The sequence below is a fragment of the Cryptotermes secundus genome, unplaced genomic scaffold (assembly GCF_002891405.2).
Source record: "Cryptotermes secundus unplaced genomic scaffold, Csec_1.0 scaffold68, whole genome shotgun sequence".
In the NCBI taxonomy this organism is placed as follows: Eukaryota; Metazoa; Arthropoda; class Insecta; order Blattodea; family Kalotermitidae; genus Cryptotermes; species Cryptotermes secundus.
This window is the reverse complement of record NW_019722422.1, coordinates 429374-444571: the sequence shown is the minus strand read 5'-3', so window position 1 is coordinate 444571 and position 15198 is coordinate 429374. Positions and strand designations below refer to the sequence as shown.

Genomic DNA, 15198 nt, shown 5'->3' with positions numbered 1-15198 from the left:
AAGCGGCAGGAGCGTGACGCTGACCACTCACATCCAACTAGTGCCGAGGCCAAGAAAACGTGAATCTGTACATCCACCTCCCCATACGTCTTTATGGCATAATGGTTAATTAGTTAAGCACAGTTCATCATAGTCTTAATTATTTTGATATATTGAGTTTTTGGACTTTATCCATCATCCTGGTTTCTAAGATAACTAATAAAAACACGACATTTCAGAAACTGGATCTGTTTCCAAAACGTCGTGTTTTTATTAGTTATCTTAGAAACCAGGACGATGGATAAAGTCCAAAAACTCAATATATCAGTGTGTTATACACCATCGTCAGAATCCTATAGTAACTACTTAATTATTTTGTTTATAGTTTCTTATTTGCATACATTTTTGTGTGCACTCTTGGTAACTGGACGTAAATAAATTACAGTATTATTACTGTGCCACAGCCACTTAGTTCATAATCACTTTCATTGCAGACATCTTGCAAGACCAACAATGATTTTTCATTGTGATATGGGAGAGCATAACCTCATTAAATAATTCATTATTCAATTCAGTTCTTTATTTATTTACATACGCGTCAGCAGCCAAAATGCCAATTATACAGCATGCACAGTAAAGAGACTAAACAAACATGCACACAAATGATGATGATGATGATGATGATGATGATGATGATGATAATAATAATAACAATAATAATAATAATACATTCCTAATGGACATACATATATATCTTTGTGTTTTTTTTTATTTCCAATTCAAGAAGAACATGTAGGGACTTTGTATGAACTATATTTTACAAAAGAATTGTATCAGCCCTTCTTCGCAAAACTGTGTGGAATCAATATAATCTTTTCATCAGATTTTAGTTTTCTTGAAGTTTTCATTGACATCAAAACATAAATATTAATAGAGTTGATTTCGGGGGAAAACTGAGATGTAAGACACTCGTGGCATAGTTTTGTCCATAACAGGGCGAAACTCCTTGCCAATGGTAATTTGTTTTTTTGGTGGCTCATTTACTGGTTGTCGTGCTGATATTGTTGTCAGCTTCTTCCTTTTGTAGTAGAATATTTCTCCAGCAAGAGTAATCATAGCCAAAGCTAATCCAAACAGAGTTGCAATGAATACACCTCCTGGAACAAAGCAATACATAAAATAGACTTTTAATTCAGACCTAAAGCATTTAAACTGTACGTTTCATCCAAAGGCTTGACTTCTGATGTATATATAACATACTGCACTCAGTGAACACAAATTCTCCTGTTACCTAAACGCCAGTTTATGTAACGTAGGGAGTTGAAAGTGTATCTGTGAATGAACTTTTCTTGTATTTTCTTCTGTGAAAAATCATAAATGAATCTTCTGTTCAGTTGCATGCAGAACTACCATTTACTGTACTTCAACAGAACATTCCGTGATAACTCAATGGCTTATATAATCCAATTACCTGTTACTGATGATAACCTACCTTCAGTTTTCATAGTTTGTGTATACAAATTATTGCACTTTTTATTGAATTTGAAGCATAGATTTGTCCAAATAAGTATTATTTTTCAGAGCTTAATCTGTACAGTGGTGAACTTGATGTAAAATAGGATTTGGGGCTCCTGTGATTAAGTTGCAAAGTATTCTGCTGAGTATAAATTGTTCAAAACATTCTGGATGGGATATTGATGCAAGACACTGAAGTATTTTCTATTGTTGTCTTGTTTGGTCTGTGATAATAGTCTTTGCTGCTGCAAATGGTTTATAAATATTTGACTCTGTACCTATATTGCAATATTTCTTGAAACCAACTTTAATAAAAATAAACTTGAGAGGGATGTATCAGTTTCACACAGAATAAAATACCATTATGGGTATTACTGCCTAGTACCCTCTTGTTACTTTGTATGGTCTCCTTAGAATATATTGTTGCTTCAGAATCTTGGAGATTAGAGGAACCAATTTTTATTTTTTCATAGTTACAGCATTATTATATGTGTATTAGTGCACCAGTTTTTCAGAATGAACCAAATGAAATTTATGTAATTTAATTTGTCCCAACATAATACAGAAAGATGTCATGTAATACTCACCCAGACTTTCAAGTGTAATACCCTCACTGTCATCATTATTAGGGCAGTCTCCCTTTGCTGATGAATTCCAGTACTTCCCAGATAAAGTTTCAAAATATCGGTCTTTCTGAAGATCTAGGATTCTGTAAGATATTAGGTGTGCAAGTTAAAGAATCTTTATGGAAAGTGTTCTTTTAAAAAGAATTAAAAAATTGACATATTAGAAGCCAGAATACTTTGTGTGTTAAGGACCCAGTTCCCAGGTCAGAAAATTCAGAAACTTGCTGCAAGAGTGCACGTATTGAAACATTGTATTTTACAGAGAGTTTGTTTACATGGAATGCATCCACTCGCACTTCAAAGCATTTTCAGTGAAATTTCAAATACTGTTGAGGAGAATTTGCTTTAAATATGTTGGAAAAATTATTTCAGTGCACTTAGCATAATGTTAAGAATGGTCTGACTAGCAAGAACGCCAAATTAGGCTTTAGATGGGCTGGCTATATATATCACAGTTTTTGGCTCAAGTTCACTCATGGATTTAAATATTGGTCTTGTTGTTTGCCGTAACGCATTCTGGTAGGCATTTATCCAGGATTCTAAAACGTTGATGGATATTAATATAAAATATCAAAATCTGGAAACTTTTAATCATGTTAATCTTTAAAACAATTATATTATTTTAAGAAAATAATCAGCAATGAACTATGAAGCAATGCTAAATCATCATTTCAAAATTATTTTCTTATGAGCTAATTTGTTTAACGTTGTGTGCTTTGGTCTTTAATTTACAGGACATTAGTATTTTTTATGTAATCTCAAACCCTCAAATTAGATAGATCTGTTAGAGATGATACATCAGCTGTCTATACTATGAATATGGAAATATTTGCATATTATGTTATCTAACAAAGTCTGCAATAGCTATGATAGTCCGGCTGGTATAATGACTGGCCCAGATTGGATGACAGGTTTGATTACCGAATTTTTATCTTTTGCTATAAGTTGAGACTAGTTCTGTGTCCCACTTAGCTTCTTGTCCAATGGGTACTTGAGGGCACTTTCCCCAAGCAGCCAAAGCATAAAACTGATTACTTACCGAAATATAATGCCAAGTTTAGGAATGCCTGGAGCTATATCTCCATTCTACCATACGAGTATACTTTTATGGTACTGTGGTTTTAGATTCTCACAGTAGTGAGTAATTAGATGGCAGTCATCTTGGATGTGATACCATGTAGTTTTATATGTAGTTACTAACATTTCAGAGGGACATGCTGCCTTGATCTTCTGGGCAGGCTAAAGATAGAAGCAGTATGTTTCTCTGAAATGTTGGTACCTACCTGCCAAACAACAGGGTGTAATATTCCAGAAGTCTATAAACTACACTGCTGTGGCATTACTTTCTTATTTGAAAGTACTGAAGATTAAGAAATGAATATGTAAATTTCAGTTTAGATGATGAAGATATGTACTTACTTCCTGCTTATCTCTTCTTGCAAATGGCTGCCCTGCTGAACAGCTATAGCATAAGGCTGCTCAGCAAACATCTCACCAACTTCAGTGAGATTACAGTTACGTGACACTTCATATCGAATCTGTGCTGCATCATGGATAAATGCAAACTTTCCCTCCTCCTGGTCAATTACCTGAATGAGACAAAGAATTTATTGATCATCTTTAATATATTTGTGATCCATAAAGAAGATGCATTCTCTTTGTTTATAATATGAATGTGAAATGAAGATAGTTTACTTAGATATAAGAGATTTTGTTCACAGATTATCAGAACAAATCAGTATTTAACTGTATTGTTGATAAGTTCTTACCACATACAAATTTTGTATTGGCTTTTGCTTTTCAATCCACTATATTTTGAAACACAATATCCTGATTTATCATGGACCTTAAGCTCGATGCTCCTGAAAGGCTCCTGTTGCAACATAATCTCTCAAATTATAATTTATTATGGGATGCAGGATCTGTGTGATTTTAGGCTGGAGATGAAATAATGTGATTTTATTGGAAAAATAAATTGTTGTTGGACAAGAGATATATGTCTGTTCTCATCAGAATTAATAACAATTAACATTTATTCTAATGAAGGAATCATAGAAAGTTACTTCTCTGTCTCAGGTGCAGGGATACAGTGTGTCATGACTGTTGATTTTCTTTGTGTCATGCTTACATATCACTTAACAGCCTTATTGAATGAGAAGAAACTTTTTATTATAATACAAAACAAAAACAAATGAATATAGATCACTATTACCAACTTGATCATTTTTACATTACTAGATTCTCAACATTCCTCCTTAATTTCAAAATGTTACAACATTATTAGCTGTTTTACATAGTTCGATTGAATAACAGTTAGTAATTTTGGTCTTCAGATTACAAAATTAGTACATGTAATTAAAATTTTCTCAGTCTTATCAAAATCAGACTTATTTCTTCTTAAGTATAATGTCTCTAAACTTGGTAAATTTCCCTGGTGATAGCAGTTTTGTTAAAATGTCTGCCACCTGAGTTTCAGTGTTACAATATTTGATTGAGAAGAGTTTCTCTTTCAATTGTTCACTTATGTAGTGATACCTAACGTCTATGTGCTTACTTCTACACATTACTTGTCCAGATTCTATTAGCTTGATTGCACTCTGATTGTCGACACACAGTTCAGCTTCCACCCTTTTTCCTGTCAACTCCTCTATCAACGTCTTTAGATATTTCAAGTCTTTACAGCATTCAGCTGCTGCAATATATTCGGCCTCAGTGGCTGATAATGCAACAATACTCTGTTTCCTAGAGCACCATGATATTGGGCCCCCTAACATCATAATTACATATCTCATTACACTCTTCCTATCCTTTACATNATCTTATGTCATTTTATCCTTCGTCATTTGTTGGTGGGGTCATGGCCATGGGTGTTTTCATTTCTCGACTTTCTTGCATGTTGTGTTTTTCCAACATTTGGCTTGCATAGTTGGTTTGAGAGATGTGTATCCCATCTGGTTGCCTCTCAATTTGTATTCATAAATAAACTTTTGGATTTGTGGTTTTTGTTATTTGGAATTGATTTTCCAGTTTCAGCAAAATTTCCTCTATTTGTCTTTCATCCTCTCCCATGATCATCCCGTCATCCACATGAATGGCCATGAACAAACTATTGGCATCATTCTTAAAAATGCATTGGTCAGATTTTAGTTGGTTTAGACCTTCTTCTTTTAGAAAGGTTGTCAACTTCTTGTTCCATTGCGATGGTGCTTGTCTTATGCCATATAATGCCTTTTCCAGGAGACATATCTTGCCAGTGTTCTTGTATCCTTCTGGTATCTCCATGTAGTTTTCCTCCTCAAGGTCTCCATACAGGAAGGTAGTCTTCACATCAAAGGTTTGCATGTTCATATTCTTATGTGCTGCTATGGCAAACAGTAATCTAAGAGAATTCATGTCAACAACTGGGCTAAAGGTATCCTTGAAATCTATTTCCCTTCCTTTTGTTGACATCCTCTCACAACCAGTCTGGCTTTGTGTCTTTGATCATCCTTTATTTTGAAAAGCCATTTACTGGTCAGAATTTTCTTGCCCATTGCTTTCTCTCTGTTTACATATATCCAAGTTTTCTTTTGGTAGAGCGAATCCTTTTCCTCTTTAATGGCTTTCTTCCACTTTTTGCTGCCTTCGCTCTTCATGCACTTGTCATATGTATAGGTGAGCATATCCTCCTTTTGACTCTCTGTGTGATAGTCTCGGTACGTTGGGTGCATTTTAATGTTTCTCCTTGGTCTCAATGCATATCCATGTTCATTTTGTCCATTGTTTTTCCTTCCATTATCTGTTAGTTCTTATTCATTGTTGTCAGCTTTGGGTTCTTGCTGCATTTTGCTATCTTCCTGATCTGGCGTATTTGGCTTGTTTTCTGGATCCGTCACTCTTTCCATTTCCTTTTGTGTATTTGTTGTCACAGGTTTACTCGTGAATGTCACATCTCTGGAGACATAGGTCCTTTCAGTATTTGGATCCCATATTCTGTAGCCATTTGTGTTGTATCCAACGAATATTCCTTTCTTGCTACGACTGTCCAACTTTTCCAGTGGTCCTACAATTTTAGTGTACACTTCTGAACCAAAAATCTTCAATCCAGCCAGATCTGGTCTTTTACCATACAAATTTTCCACTGGCGTTCCAATCACTGTCACTGTTGGACTTCTGTTTAGCAGGTATGCAGAAGTGAGTACAGCTTCACCCCATATTCTCTTACTTAAACCTGAGTAAAAAATCAATGCTCTTGCCTTTTCCACAATGGTATGGTTCATCCTTTCGGCAGTGCCATTTAGCCATGGTGAATATTGTGTAGTGAATTCCATTATAATCCCCTTGTTCTTACACCATTCTCTCAAGGCGTTGTTCTTATATTCCCCTCCATTGTTGCATCTTCAATTTGCTTCAAGGTGTCATACATTTCTTTCACGGTTGTGCATGTCACTATGTGGGTCTTCACATGTTTCTCTATCGTTCTCACTATGTAGTATTGGCACTTTGCATCTCGCACCTTCCATTTCCTTATATTTTCTTCGTCTCTTCCTTGGTCACTTAACAGGTCGCCAATCAACGATGTATATCAGTTCTTTTCCACGCATCACAATCTTGATTTCAAAATCCCACAGTGGAAATGAGTCGGCGTCCTTCAGTTTTTGGCAGATAAGTTACCTCTTCTGTCTCTGTGGTTTGCCATTTTCTCGTTATTCTTCTTCTGTCTTCTCTATTTTTTTCTTTCCTTTTTTAGTTTTTGAGCAAATCTTGGCCCATAACCTGTTGATTTTCTTTGTGTCGTGCTTACAAATCACTTAACATCCATATTGGATGAGAAGAAAATTTTATTATAATACAAACCAGAACAAAAACAAATGAATATAGATCACTATTACCAACTTGAACATTTTTACATTACTAGATTCTCAACAATGACAACATTGTAACTCATGCTGTTTTAACCCATTATTATGCCATTTGGATACAATGTACTTGATACTGTCTGCTCTAATGAAATGTTTTTTAATATTTTAAAGTATGGCAGGAGATGTTTGGTTTTACTATTTTCTTCTGTGACAGTTTTAAATGTTCAACATATGTTTGAAGACATTGTAAGTTTTGAAATGATAAAGAATGCTGCTAATAGTACCTTTTGAAAGCCCACAGTTGCGTTCTCAACTGGTCCTGTTTGAGTTATGGCCTGCAGAATGTGGCCATATTGCTCCTTGATAGGATAATCCCATACTCTGTACTTGGATTGGTCACTTGAACTATTCAACGTGATGCTCTTCCAAACACTACAAAATGTAAATGCAGCTTTATTACAAATTAGTTACCATTCTTAGCAGTAGATTGTGATATGTAATGTAAAACAAAGGAAATGATCCCTATTGCATCTGTTAAGCAGTTCAGAAATGTGTTAGAAAACATGAATCAAATAGGTTATTGATACAAAGGTATGTGCAGGATTTAAGCTCCAGACATAAAGGTATTCTCATAAACTAGAGTCAGTTTCATTTTTTATTCTGTAAAAGGATACAATAATATGGTGTGCTTGAGGTTCTTGTGGCAGTGATTATGAAGAGTGCTGTCAAATGACGCTCTGAACATGGTGTATCCAGAAAGATTGTAAGAGAATGTCTTACAGTATGATATTTTTAATAAGGTAAGCAATCATGACATATAGGGTCACCTCACAGCAAATTGGATTGTGTGCGCATCTAAAGTGGTACTAATCCTGGGTTTGACACACTTCTTCTTTGAAAAGAACACCAGGTATTCATTTTATTAGAAAATACAAAGAAGCTAGAGCCGTTGTGTAATAATATTTTGCTCCTGTTGAAGCCTCTTTAATCTGTACTGTCATTTTTCTTTTGAAGGCACTTATTTTTGTTGGCTATGTTGTTTTATTTGTTATTAGAAATTTGTATTCATGAGGAAAAGAAGCAGGCTAAGAACTGATGACATAGTAAAGATTAAGTTAAAGATGGCGACTTGCTGTGACGTCTTATATTCTCACTCTATGCAAATTAGTAATAAACAAGCTCTAAACGGTGACTATAAGTGTGTTAAATGTGCTACCCTTGAAACCCAGTTAAAGGACGCTCTACTTGAAATAAGCTCGTCTCAATTCATAATTAAGCTCCTATATAAAGAGTTAAATGAAGCTCAACGTCTTGCAGTGCCACGTGCTACCACGCTGAACGATGCTGTTAACCTCCCGGTCGCGTCTTCCACATGGTCTAAGGTGACACACAAGAATCCTCATAATAAAAAGGGCCCAGTTAATAACAAATCTTTGGATCTATGGCCTCTACCGGAAACTTCAAACACATATTCAGCTTTATCCGATCTCCCGGAATTCACAACAAAAGGTGACGAAACAACTTCATCAAAGAGTGAGGTTAGGAATTTAGGGAACAAGCATCATCCCAGGCGACGACAGTCGGTTCCAAATAAGTACGAAACTGAAAGTAAACAAGGAAAGGACGATAAAACGGACTCGGTGCAGAGGCAAATACTACCAATTATAAATGGCCAAGTATGTATCAGCAAGGAGTGCGATTCTAGGCAGTGTGTTAATGAGGTTCCTTCCAACCTCAAAGATAACGGCTATAGTAATGCAGTACCAAATGATGATAAAATTAAGAATTCAAATATCAGTGCTAATGTGAAAGGTAGAATTCAGTCAACAAGATATTATAAAGTGCTATTGATTGGCGACAGCCATGCAAAGAAATGTGCTTTGAATCTTAGACGTAATCTTGACCATAATTATGAAGTGTCTGGTTTTATTAAACCAGGATCCTTATCCAACGAGACCATTAAGACTGCCGAAAAGGAAGTATCTTCTTTGAAACAGAAAGACGTAGTGATCCTGTGGACAGGTGCTAATGATGTGAGCAGAAATAATTCTAAAGAAGCTCTAAAAAATCTAACTTATTTCATGTCTGCCAATGAGAAGGTCAACATGATACTAATAAACTCATTACCTAGGTACGACCTTATACCAACCTCATGTGTCAATAAAGAAGTAATCAAATTTAACAGACAATTAAAGAAAATTGTTCTGCTGCATAGAAATGTTAAGCTCTTAAATGTGGATGCTCAAAGGAAGTACTTTACTAGACATGGACAACACTTAAATAATAAAGGCAAAGAGCTAGTTTCTTTAGAATTAACCAAACTAGTAAAACAGTGTGTGATAGAAGAAAAAACTGCTCCTATTCCAATGCAATGGAAGGAAGAAAGAACTGACGTTTTCAATAAAATTGTTAAAAACATTAAACCTGTCCCTGTTAAGGAAATGGTAAAGTTAAATGAAAATTTCTCCGGGGAAAATAGAAATGTGGAAAGCTTATCTAACAACATAGATCAGGAAATATATTCCAACAACATAGATCAGGAAATACATTCCAAAGAAGTAGATAGAACTAATATAGGTAGATCTTCAAGTAGACCAAACAAGTCCACAATCTCAAGAAATAAAGATTTTTTATGGTAGACACAAACAGACCTAAATGTTCAAGGAAAAGGGTTAAAAGGAGTGATGATTTAAACATCCCCCTCAGGATATTTCATCAAAATATAAGGGGTTTGAAAGATAAAATTAATGAGTTAACTCTATCTTTAATAAATGAGAAACCTAGTATAATATGTCTATCGGAACACCATTTAAAGGTCCATGAGATGGAGGGAATTCACATACCTAACTACAAATTTTGCGCAGGCTATTGTAGGAAGAAGCACAAAAACGGGGGTGTTTGTATATTCATTAATGAGGATTATAATTTCACTGTGATTAATGTTCAAAAATTTTCAAAAGAAAAGGATATTGAAATAGTAGCTATTAAAACAGAATTTAATAAAATAAGGATAATAGTTTTATGTATATATAGATCCCCAATAGGTGATTTTGATCTTTTTATGGTCAAACTGGATTTTATCCTTAACTCTCTCCAGAAATCTAATGTTGAATTTATAATATGTGGGGATTTTAACATTGATTATTTGGAAAATAATAACAGAAAATCAAAACTAGAAGTTTTACTAAGTACCTATAATCTTAAAGATAGTGTCAAATTTCCTACAAGAATTACTAATACTTCGGCCTCGCTAATAGATAATATATTTATAGATAATAGACGTAGCTATAGCATTAAGCCATGTATAAATGGGCTATCGGACCACGATGCGCAGGTCATTACTTTCAAGAATGTTCCTGTGCCAAACAAAGTTCTGGGCTCTACCTTCATAAGAAGTATAAATAAGAACAATTGTGAAGAATTTAAAAAATTATTAAGTTGGGAAAACTGGGAAAACATCTTTGAAAATAATAATGTTAATATTATATTCAACAATTTCCATAATACGTACCTAAGATGTTTTTATACCTGCTTTCAAAAAAAAAAAGTTGAGCACAAGGATTATAACAAGAAATGGATTACACAGGGAATTAGGATATCATGCAGAAGAAAAAAAGAACTTTTAGTGCTAAGTAGACAGTGGGATGATCTAAACCTTAAAATATATTACAAACAATATTGTAAAGTATTATCAAAAGTGATTATTGCTGCAAAGAAATTACACTATAATAAACTTATCTCTAGATCCAATAATAAAATGAGAAGTACGTGGGAAATTATAAACGTGGAAAAAGGGAAAACAAAAAGGGGCAATTGTGTTCAATCTTTAATGATTGAAAACAAAGTAATAAGGAATCAGAACAAAATTGCAAATGCGTTTAATAAGTTTTTCATATCTATAGCTGATTCTACCATCCTAAATAAGAATGTATGTTCAAATCAGGAACTACCCACCCCAATTGACTACTTGATTGATTCATTTAACTTGCCAGTCAATAAGATGAAATGGCAATATGCCTCTACTCAAGAAATTACAAGAATTATTAAATCGTTAAAGACAAAAAATTCGACCGGATATGATGAAATTTCAAATAGAATCATAAAAGTAAGTCTGCCATTTATAGTCTCCCCTCTGACTTACATCTGTAATAAAATTCTCAGTACTGGGGTTTTCCCGGACAGACTGAAATATGCCACAGTTAAACCACTTTTTAAAAAAGGTGAAACTCAAAATATGGCCAATTACAGGCCCATATCACTGCTAACTTCCTTTTCTAAGATAATTGAGAAATTAATGTATGCAAGACTTATTAATCATATAGAGTCAAATAATATATTAGCACAGGAACAGTATGGTTTTAGGTCTCACTCCTCAACTGAACAGGCAGCTTTCTCGTTAATGAACAGTATCCTATCTGCAATGAATAATAAGTTAATGGTAGGAGGCTTATTCTGTGATCTACAGAAAGCATTTGACTGTGTCAACCACAAAATATTACTAGAAAAGTTAATATTTTATGGAATAGAAGGGAAATTTAAGTCACTTATAGAATCATATTTAATGGATAGATACCAAAGAGTTGTAATAGGAAACAAATTTGACAGTAGAAGCTTTTCCGAATGGGAGGTAATCAAATGTGGTGTACCTCAGGGATCTATCCTTGGCCCACTATTTTTTCTGTTTTACATTAATGACTTACCTTCAATAAGCAATAAGAAAAATAAAACAGTACTTTTTGCAGATGACACAAGTATTATAATAACTGACGTAAATAAATTAGAACTTGAAATTAATCTCAAACAAACTTTAAAAGATATTGACACATGGTTTAATGCTAATTTACTTGCTTTAAATTTTAAAAAATCTCAATATATTGAATTTCGTTCCAAGAATTGTTATAATATTACCCCAATGACCATAGATGATGAAATAAAATTACCAAAGGTGAAAGAAACTAAATTTCTAGGACTAATTATTGATGATACCATCACCTGGAAACAGCATATTAACTATGTTATCAATAAAATTGCAAGGTCATGTTATGCGTTGAGAAACATAAAGCATTTTATCCCATTAGATACATTAAAGGTAATTTATTTTGCACACATTCACTCCATTTTAAGATACGGCATAATTTTCTGGGGTAACACTTCCTATGCAAGCAATGTCTTTAGACTACAAAAGAAGGCTATGAGAATTATTGCAAATTTTGGTCCAAGAGAATCATGTAGACATCTATTTGAAAAATTTGAAATACTGTCATTCTATTCCCAGTTCATATACTCATTGATTTTATTCACGATTAATAATGATCATCTTTTTAATGCTATTACCATGATTCATGAACATAAAACCCGAATCCATAATAATCTATATTTGCCTTCTGTGAACCTGACAAAGTATAGTCAGAGTGCATATGTAGCGGGTATTAAAGCCTTCAATCATTTACCTCAAAATTTAAAAGAGTTGACTTTGGATGTACCAAATTTTAAGAGAGCACTAAAGAGATTTTTACTTCATCACTCCTTTTATTCCATGAAAGAATACTACCAGCAGAAATGGGTATAATGTGTAATGTAAGAGAACACACAGATTGTGACAACAAATGAACTGATATAGAAATATGTCATAAACTACAAATTATGTAATTATCCTGTTTTATTTGTCTCTTTTTTTATTGATTGTCTCTTTTATATGCATTTTAATTTGACGCACTTGATTAATGGAAGGAGTAATGAATGAATGTCTTAATGGAAATTTTATTTTATTTTAGTCCATTATAAATCTTGATAAATTTCTTGATCATTGTTTAATGTGTATTATAAGTATTATAAGTTTACCTCATTTAATTGCAATATTACTGTATTATTGTATAGCTACTATGTATTCTAACTTGACTTGTTCCATATCCTATGGTGTCTCACCTGTACTGGATTTACGGAATGTAAATAAATTCAATTCAATTCAATTCAATTCAGTAGCTGGACTGAGGTATCTATGGCACTGTGTATCAGGAACATGGAAGATGGGCAAGTAGATTTATTTCTGAAGTTTGAATTTTCAAACTTTAAAACGGACAAGGAAATTATATGTAGTTGAGCCTTCAGTCTGAGTTTGGGTGATAAAAATGAGATTACCCCAGCAAAGTTGTAAGCTGCAAATAGTATTTCCACGCTGTTTCACTCAAATTCCAAGTGTCTGCCAGTATTTAAAGTGTTAAATAAAACTGATCTTCTACATAGTCAGAAAAAGGGGAAACTTTCAAAATGTATAATGTTTCATAACTGATATTCTGAGAAATCTGCCCCAGATCTAGTTGGTCTCAGTAGTTCCTGCTGCCTTAGCTTGTACTTGGCCATGGTTTGATCAATGATGTATTAAATTTCATATTTTTTCTCACTTACTCATACAAAACATCTTCAGCATTCTTCATGTTCTGAAAATACTCATGGGTGTCTGAATTATTGACAACCGTGTAGTTGATACGTGACTGCCTTGCCAGCTGCTCCAATGATGCAACAGGCGACTAAAAATTGAAAAATTAATAAAGTAAAGTGTTAAAGTGATCATTCAGTGACTGTTAATTATACAGACATGTGAAGAAAATCCTGTTCCTTATGGCATACAGTAGTGTAACTCTCAGAACGTGAAAGCTGCTCACAAAAGGAGACTGTATAATCAGACCTATTGCATGAAATGAATTTGATCTTTTCCATGCTATTCAGCGCTCCCCCCCCTTTTCACAGTACCTCATTATCTTAAATTTACCATTTAGTTGTATGCTGCTTACTTACTCAGAATAAGGTTAATACAGTGTAAAGTAGACTTTGAAAACAAATACTATTAGATATACCATTCCAACAAAACTCACATTACATGTATATTCCTTCTAGAATGATATGGAATTAATCTGTGTTAAGGATAATCTGGTATAATTAACTTCTAGAAATGCGTAAGAGTGTAATTTAAAAGACATCTCATTGACTAGTACTAGACAGAATCACATACTGTACTATTTTTTACAGAAACAAGAAATTCAGATATGTTGAAATTATGCAGTTCTCTCCAAACTCACACCTAAGTTTAAAAAAGAAAAATTTTGTAACTGACAGGACATTAAGGTTGTACAGGATAATTTAACTTAAACAGTACAATAAAATAATCATGAAATTCAAGTCCACCATTTCCTGTCCTGTAGCATGTCCCTGAAATATAAATATTTTCCCTTCCCAGTATGTGTGTACAAATAATGTATGTGCTGGATACTATGTACAGGTGCACTCTGAAAAAGAGCCAGAAGTGAAATAACAGACATTTTATTGCTTCATATCCCATATGAGTTTACATAATTGGTTTGTGAATTTACCTTCATCCTTTCAACTGTGAGAAAAGCAGCCAAGTTTGCAGTGAAGGTTGCAAGCATGAGAACTACAAACAGCCAATAGGCTGCTACAAGTGTGCGTCCAGACAGGGCTTTGGGCGCTTCGCCGCCACCTTGTGGCGTAAAAGATGTTAGTGCAAACCAGAAGCTTTCCTTCAGCGTGAATTCCCTATAGCAAAATATAGCAGAAATATTATGAACAATATTTTGTGCTGGATTTTAGAGAGAATAGTAATTCAGTGCTTGCACACTGTGGCATGAGGATAAATGTGAACAGGAACAGAAAATTAAAAGTTTTGGAATGGTACCAAATAAAATTTAAAACTGATGGTAGTTATATGTGTGTGTGTGTCTATACATATACTATATATACAGGGTGCCCCAGGAGGAATGGACCAAACTTCGGGAGGGTGTTTCTTATGTTAATGTATGCCAATATAACCCAAAACATGTCCAAAGTTGAACGGTTACGGAGATAATGGCCAGAGAAGTGTCAAACTTTGACCGGTGTTACACACTTGTTGATTACAAAATACATATTAAAACTAGCAGGAATATGTCGATTCTGTAATGTTAATAATGTACGTAACATCAAACTAACTTGTGAGTGACGTGAAGCCATAAAATTGAAGTACAAAATACTCGCTCGCCATGTCATAATTGTCCTTAGGGTTTCCAAGCACTATACATGACACATGACTGGCCAACGCTGACGTAACGTGGCTGACTGTGCTATAAGCTGACCACATAACTGTATTAAACGTACATTCACGGAAAATCTCTTTTGAATTTCGTTTCCATTATCTCATGTGGATTATTATGGAACCACGTATGCACATTTTGTAAATTATTTAC

General features: G+C 34.0%; 1 protein-coding gene across 1 annotated transcript in view; it reads right to left on the bottom strand.

Annotated features, from left to right (window-relative positions):
• Positions 1-294: 294 nt before the first annotated feature.
• Positions 295-15198, bottom strand: part of LOC111861260 (glutamate receptor ionotropic, kainate 3) — a 43920-nt gene continuing 29016 nt past the window's right edge. Inside the window, exons 12-17 of the mRNA XM_023845678.2 lie at positions 14329-14512; positions 13367-13488; positions 7246-7393; positions 3540-3709; positions 2082-2203; positions 295-1136 (exon numbers count right to left, since the gene is read on the bottom strand). Coding sequence (XP_023701446.1) covers positions 907-1136; positions 2082-2203; positions 3540-3709; positions 7246-7393; positions 13367-13488; positions 14329-14512 — 976 coding nt within the window. The 3' untranslated portion in view covers positions 295-906. The remainder of the gene's footprint in view (positions 1137-2081; positions 2204-3539; positions 3710-7245; positions 7394-13366; positions 13489-14328; positions 14513-15198) is intronic.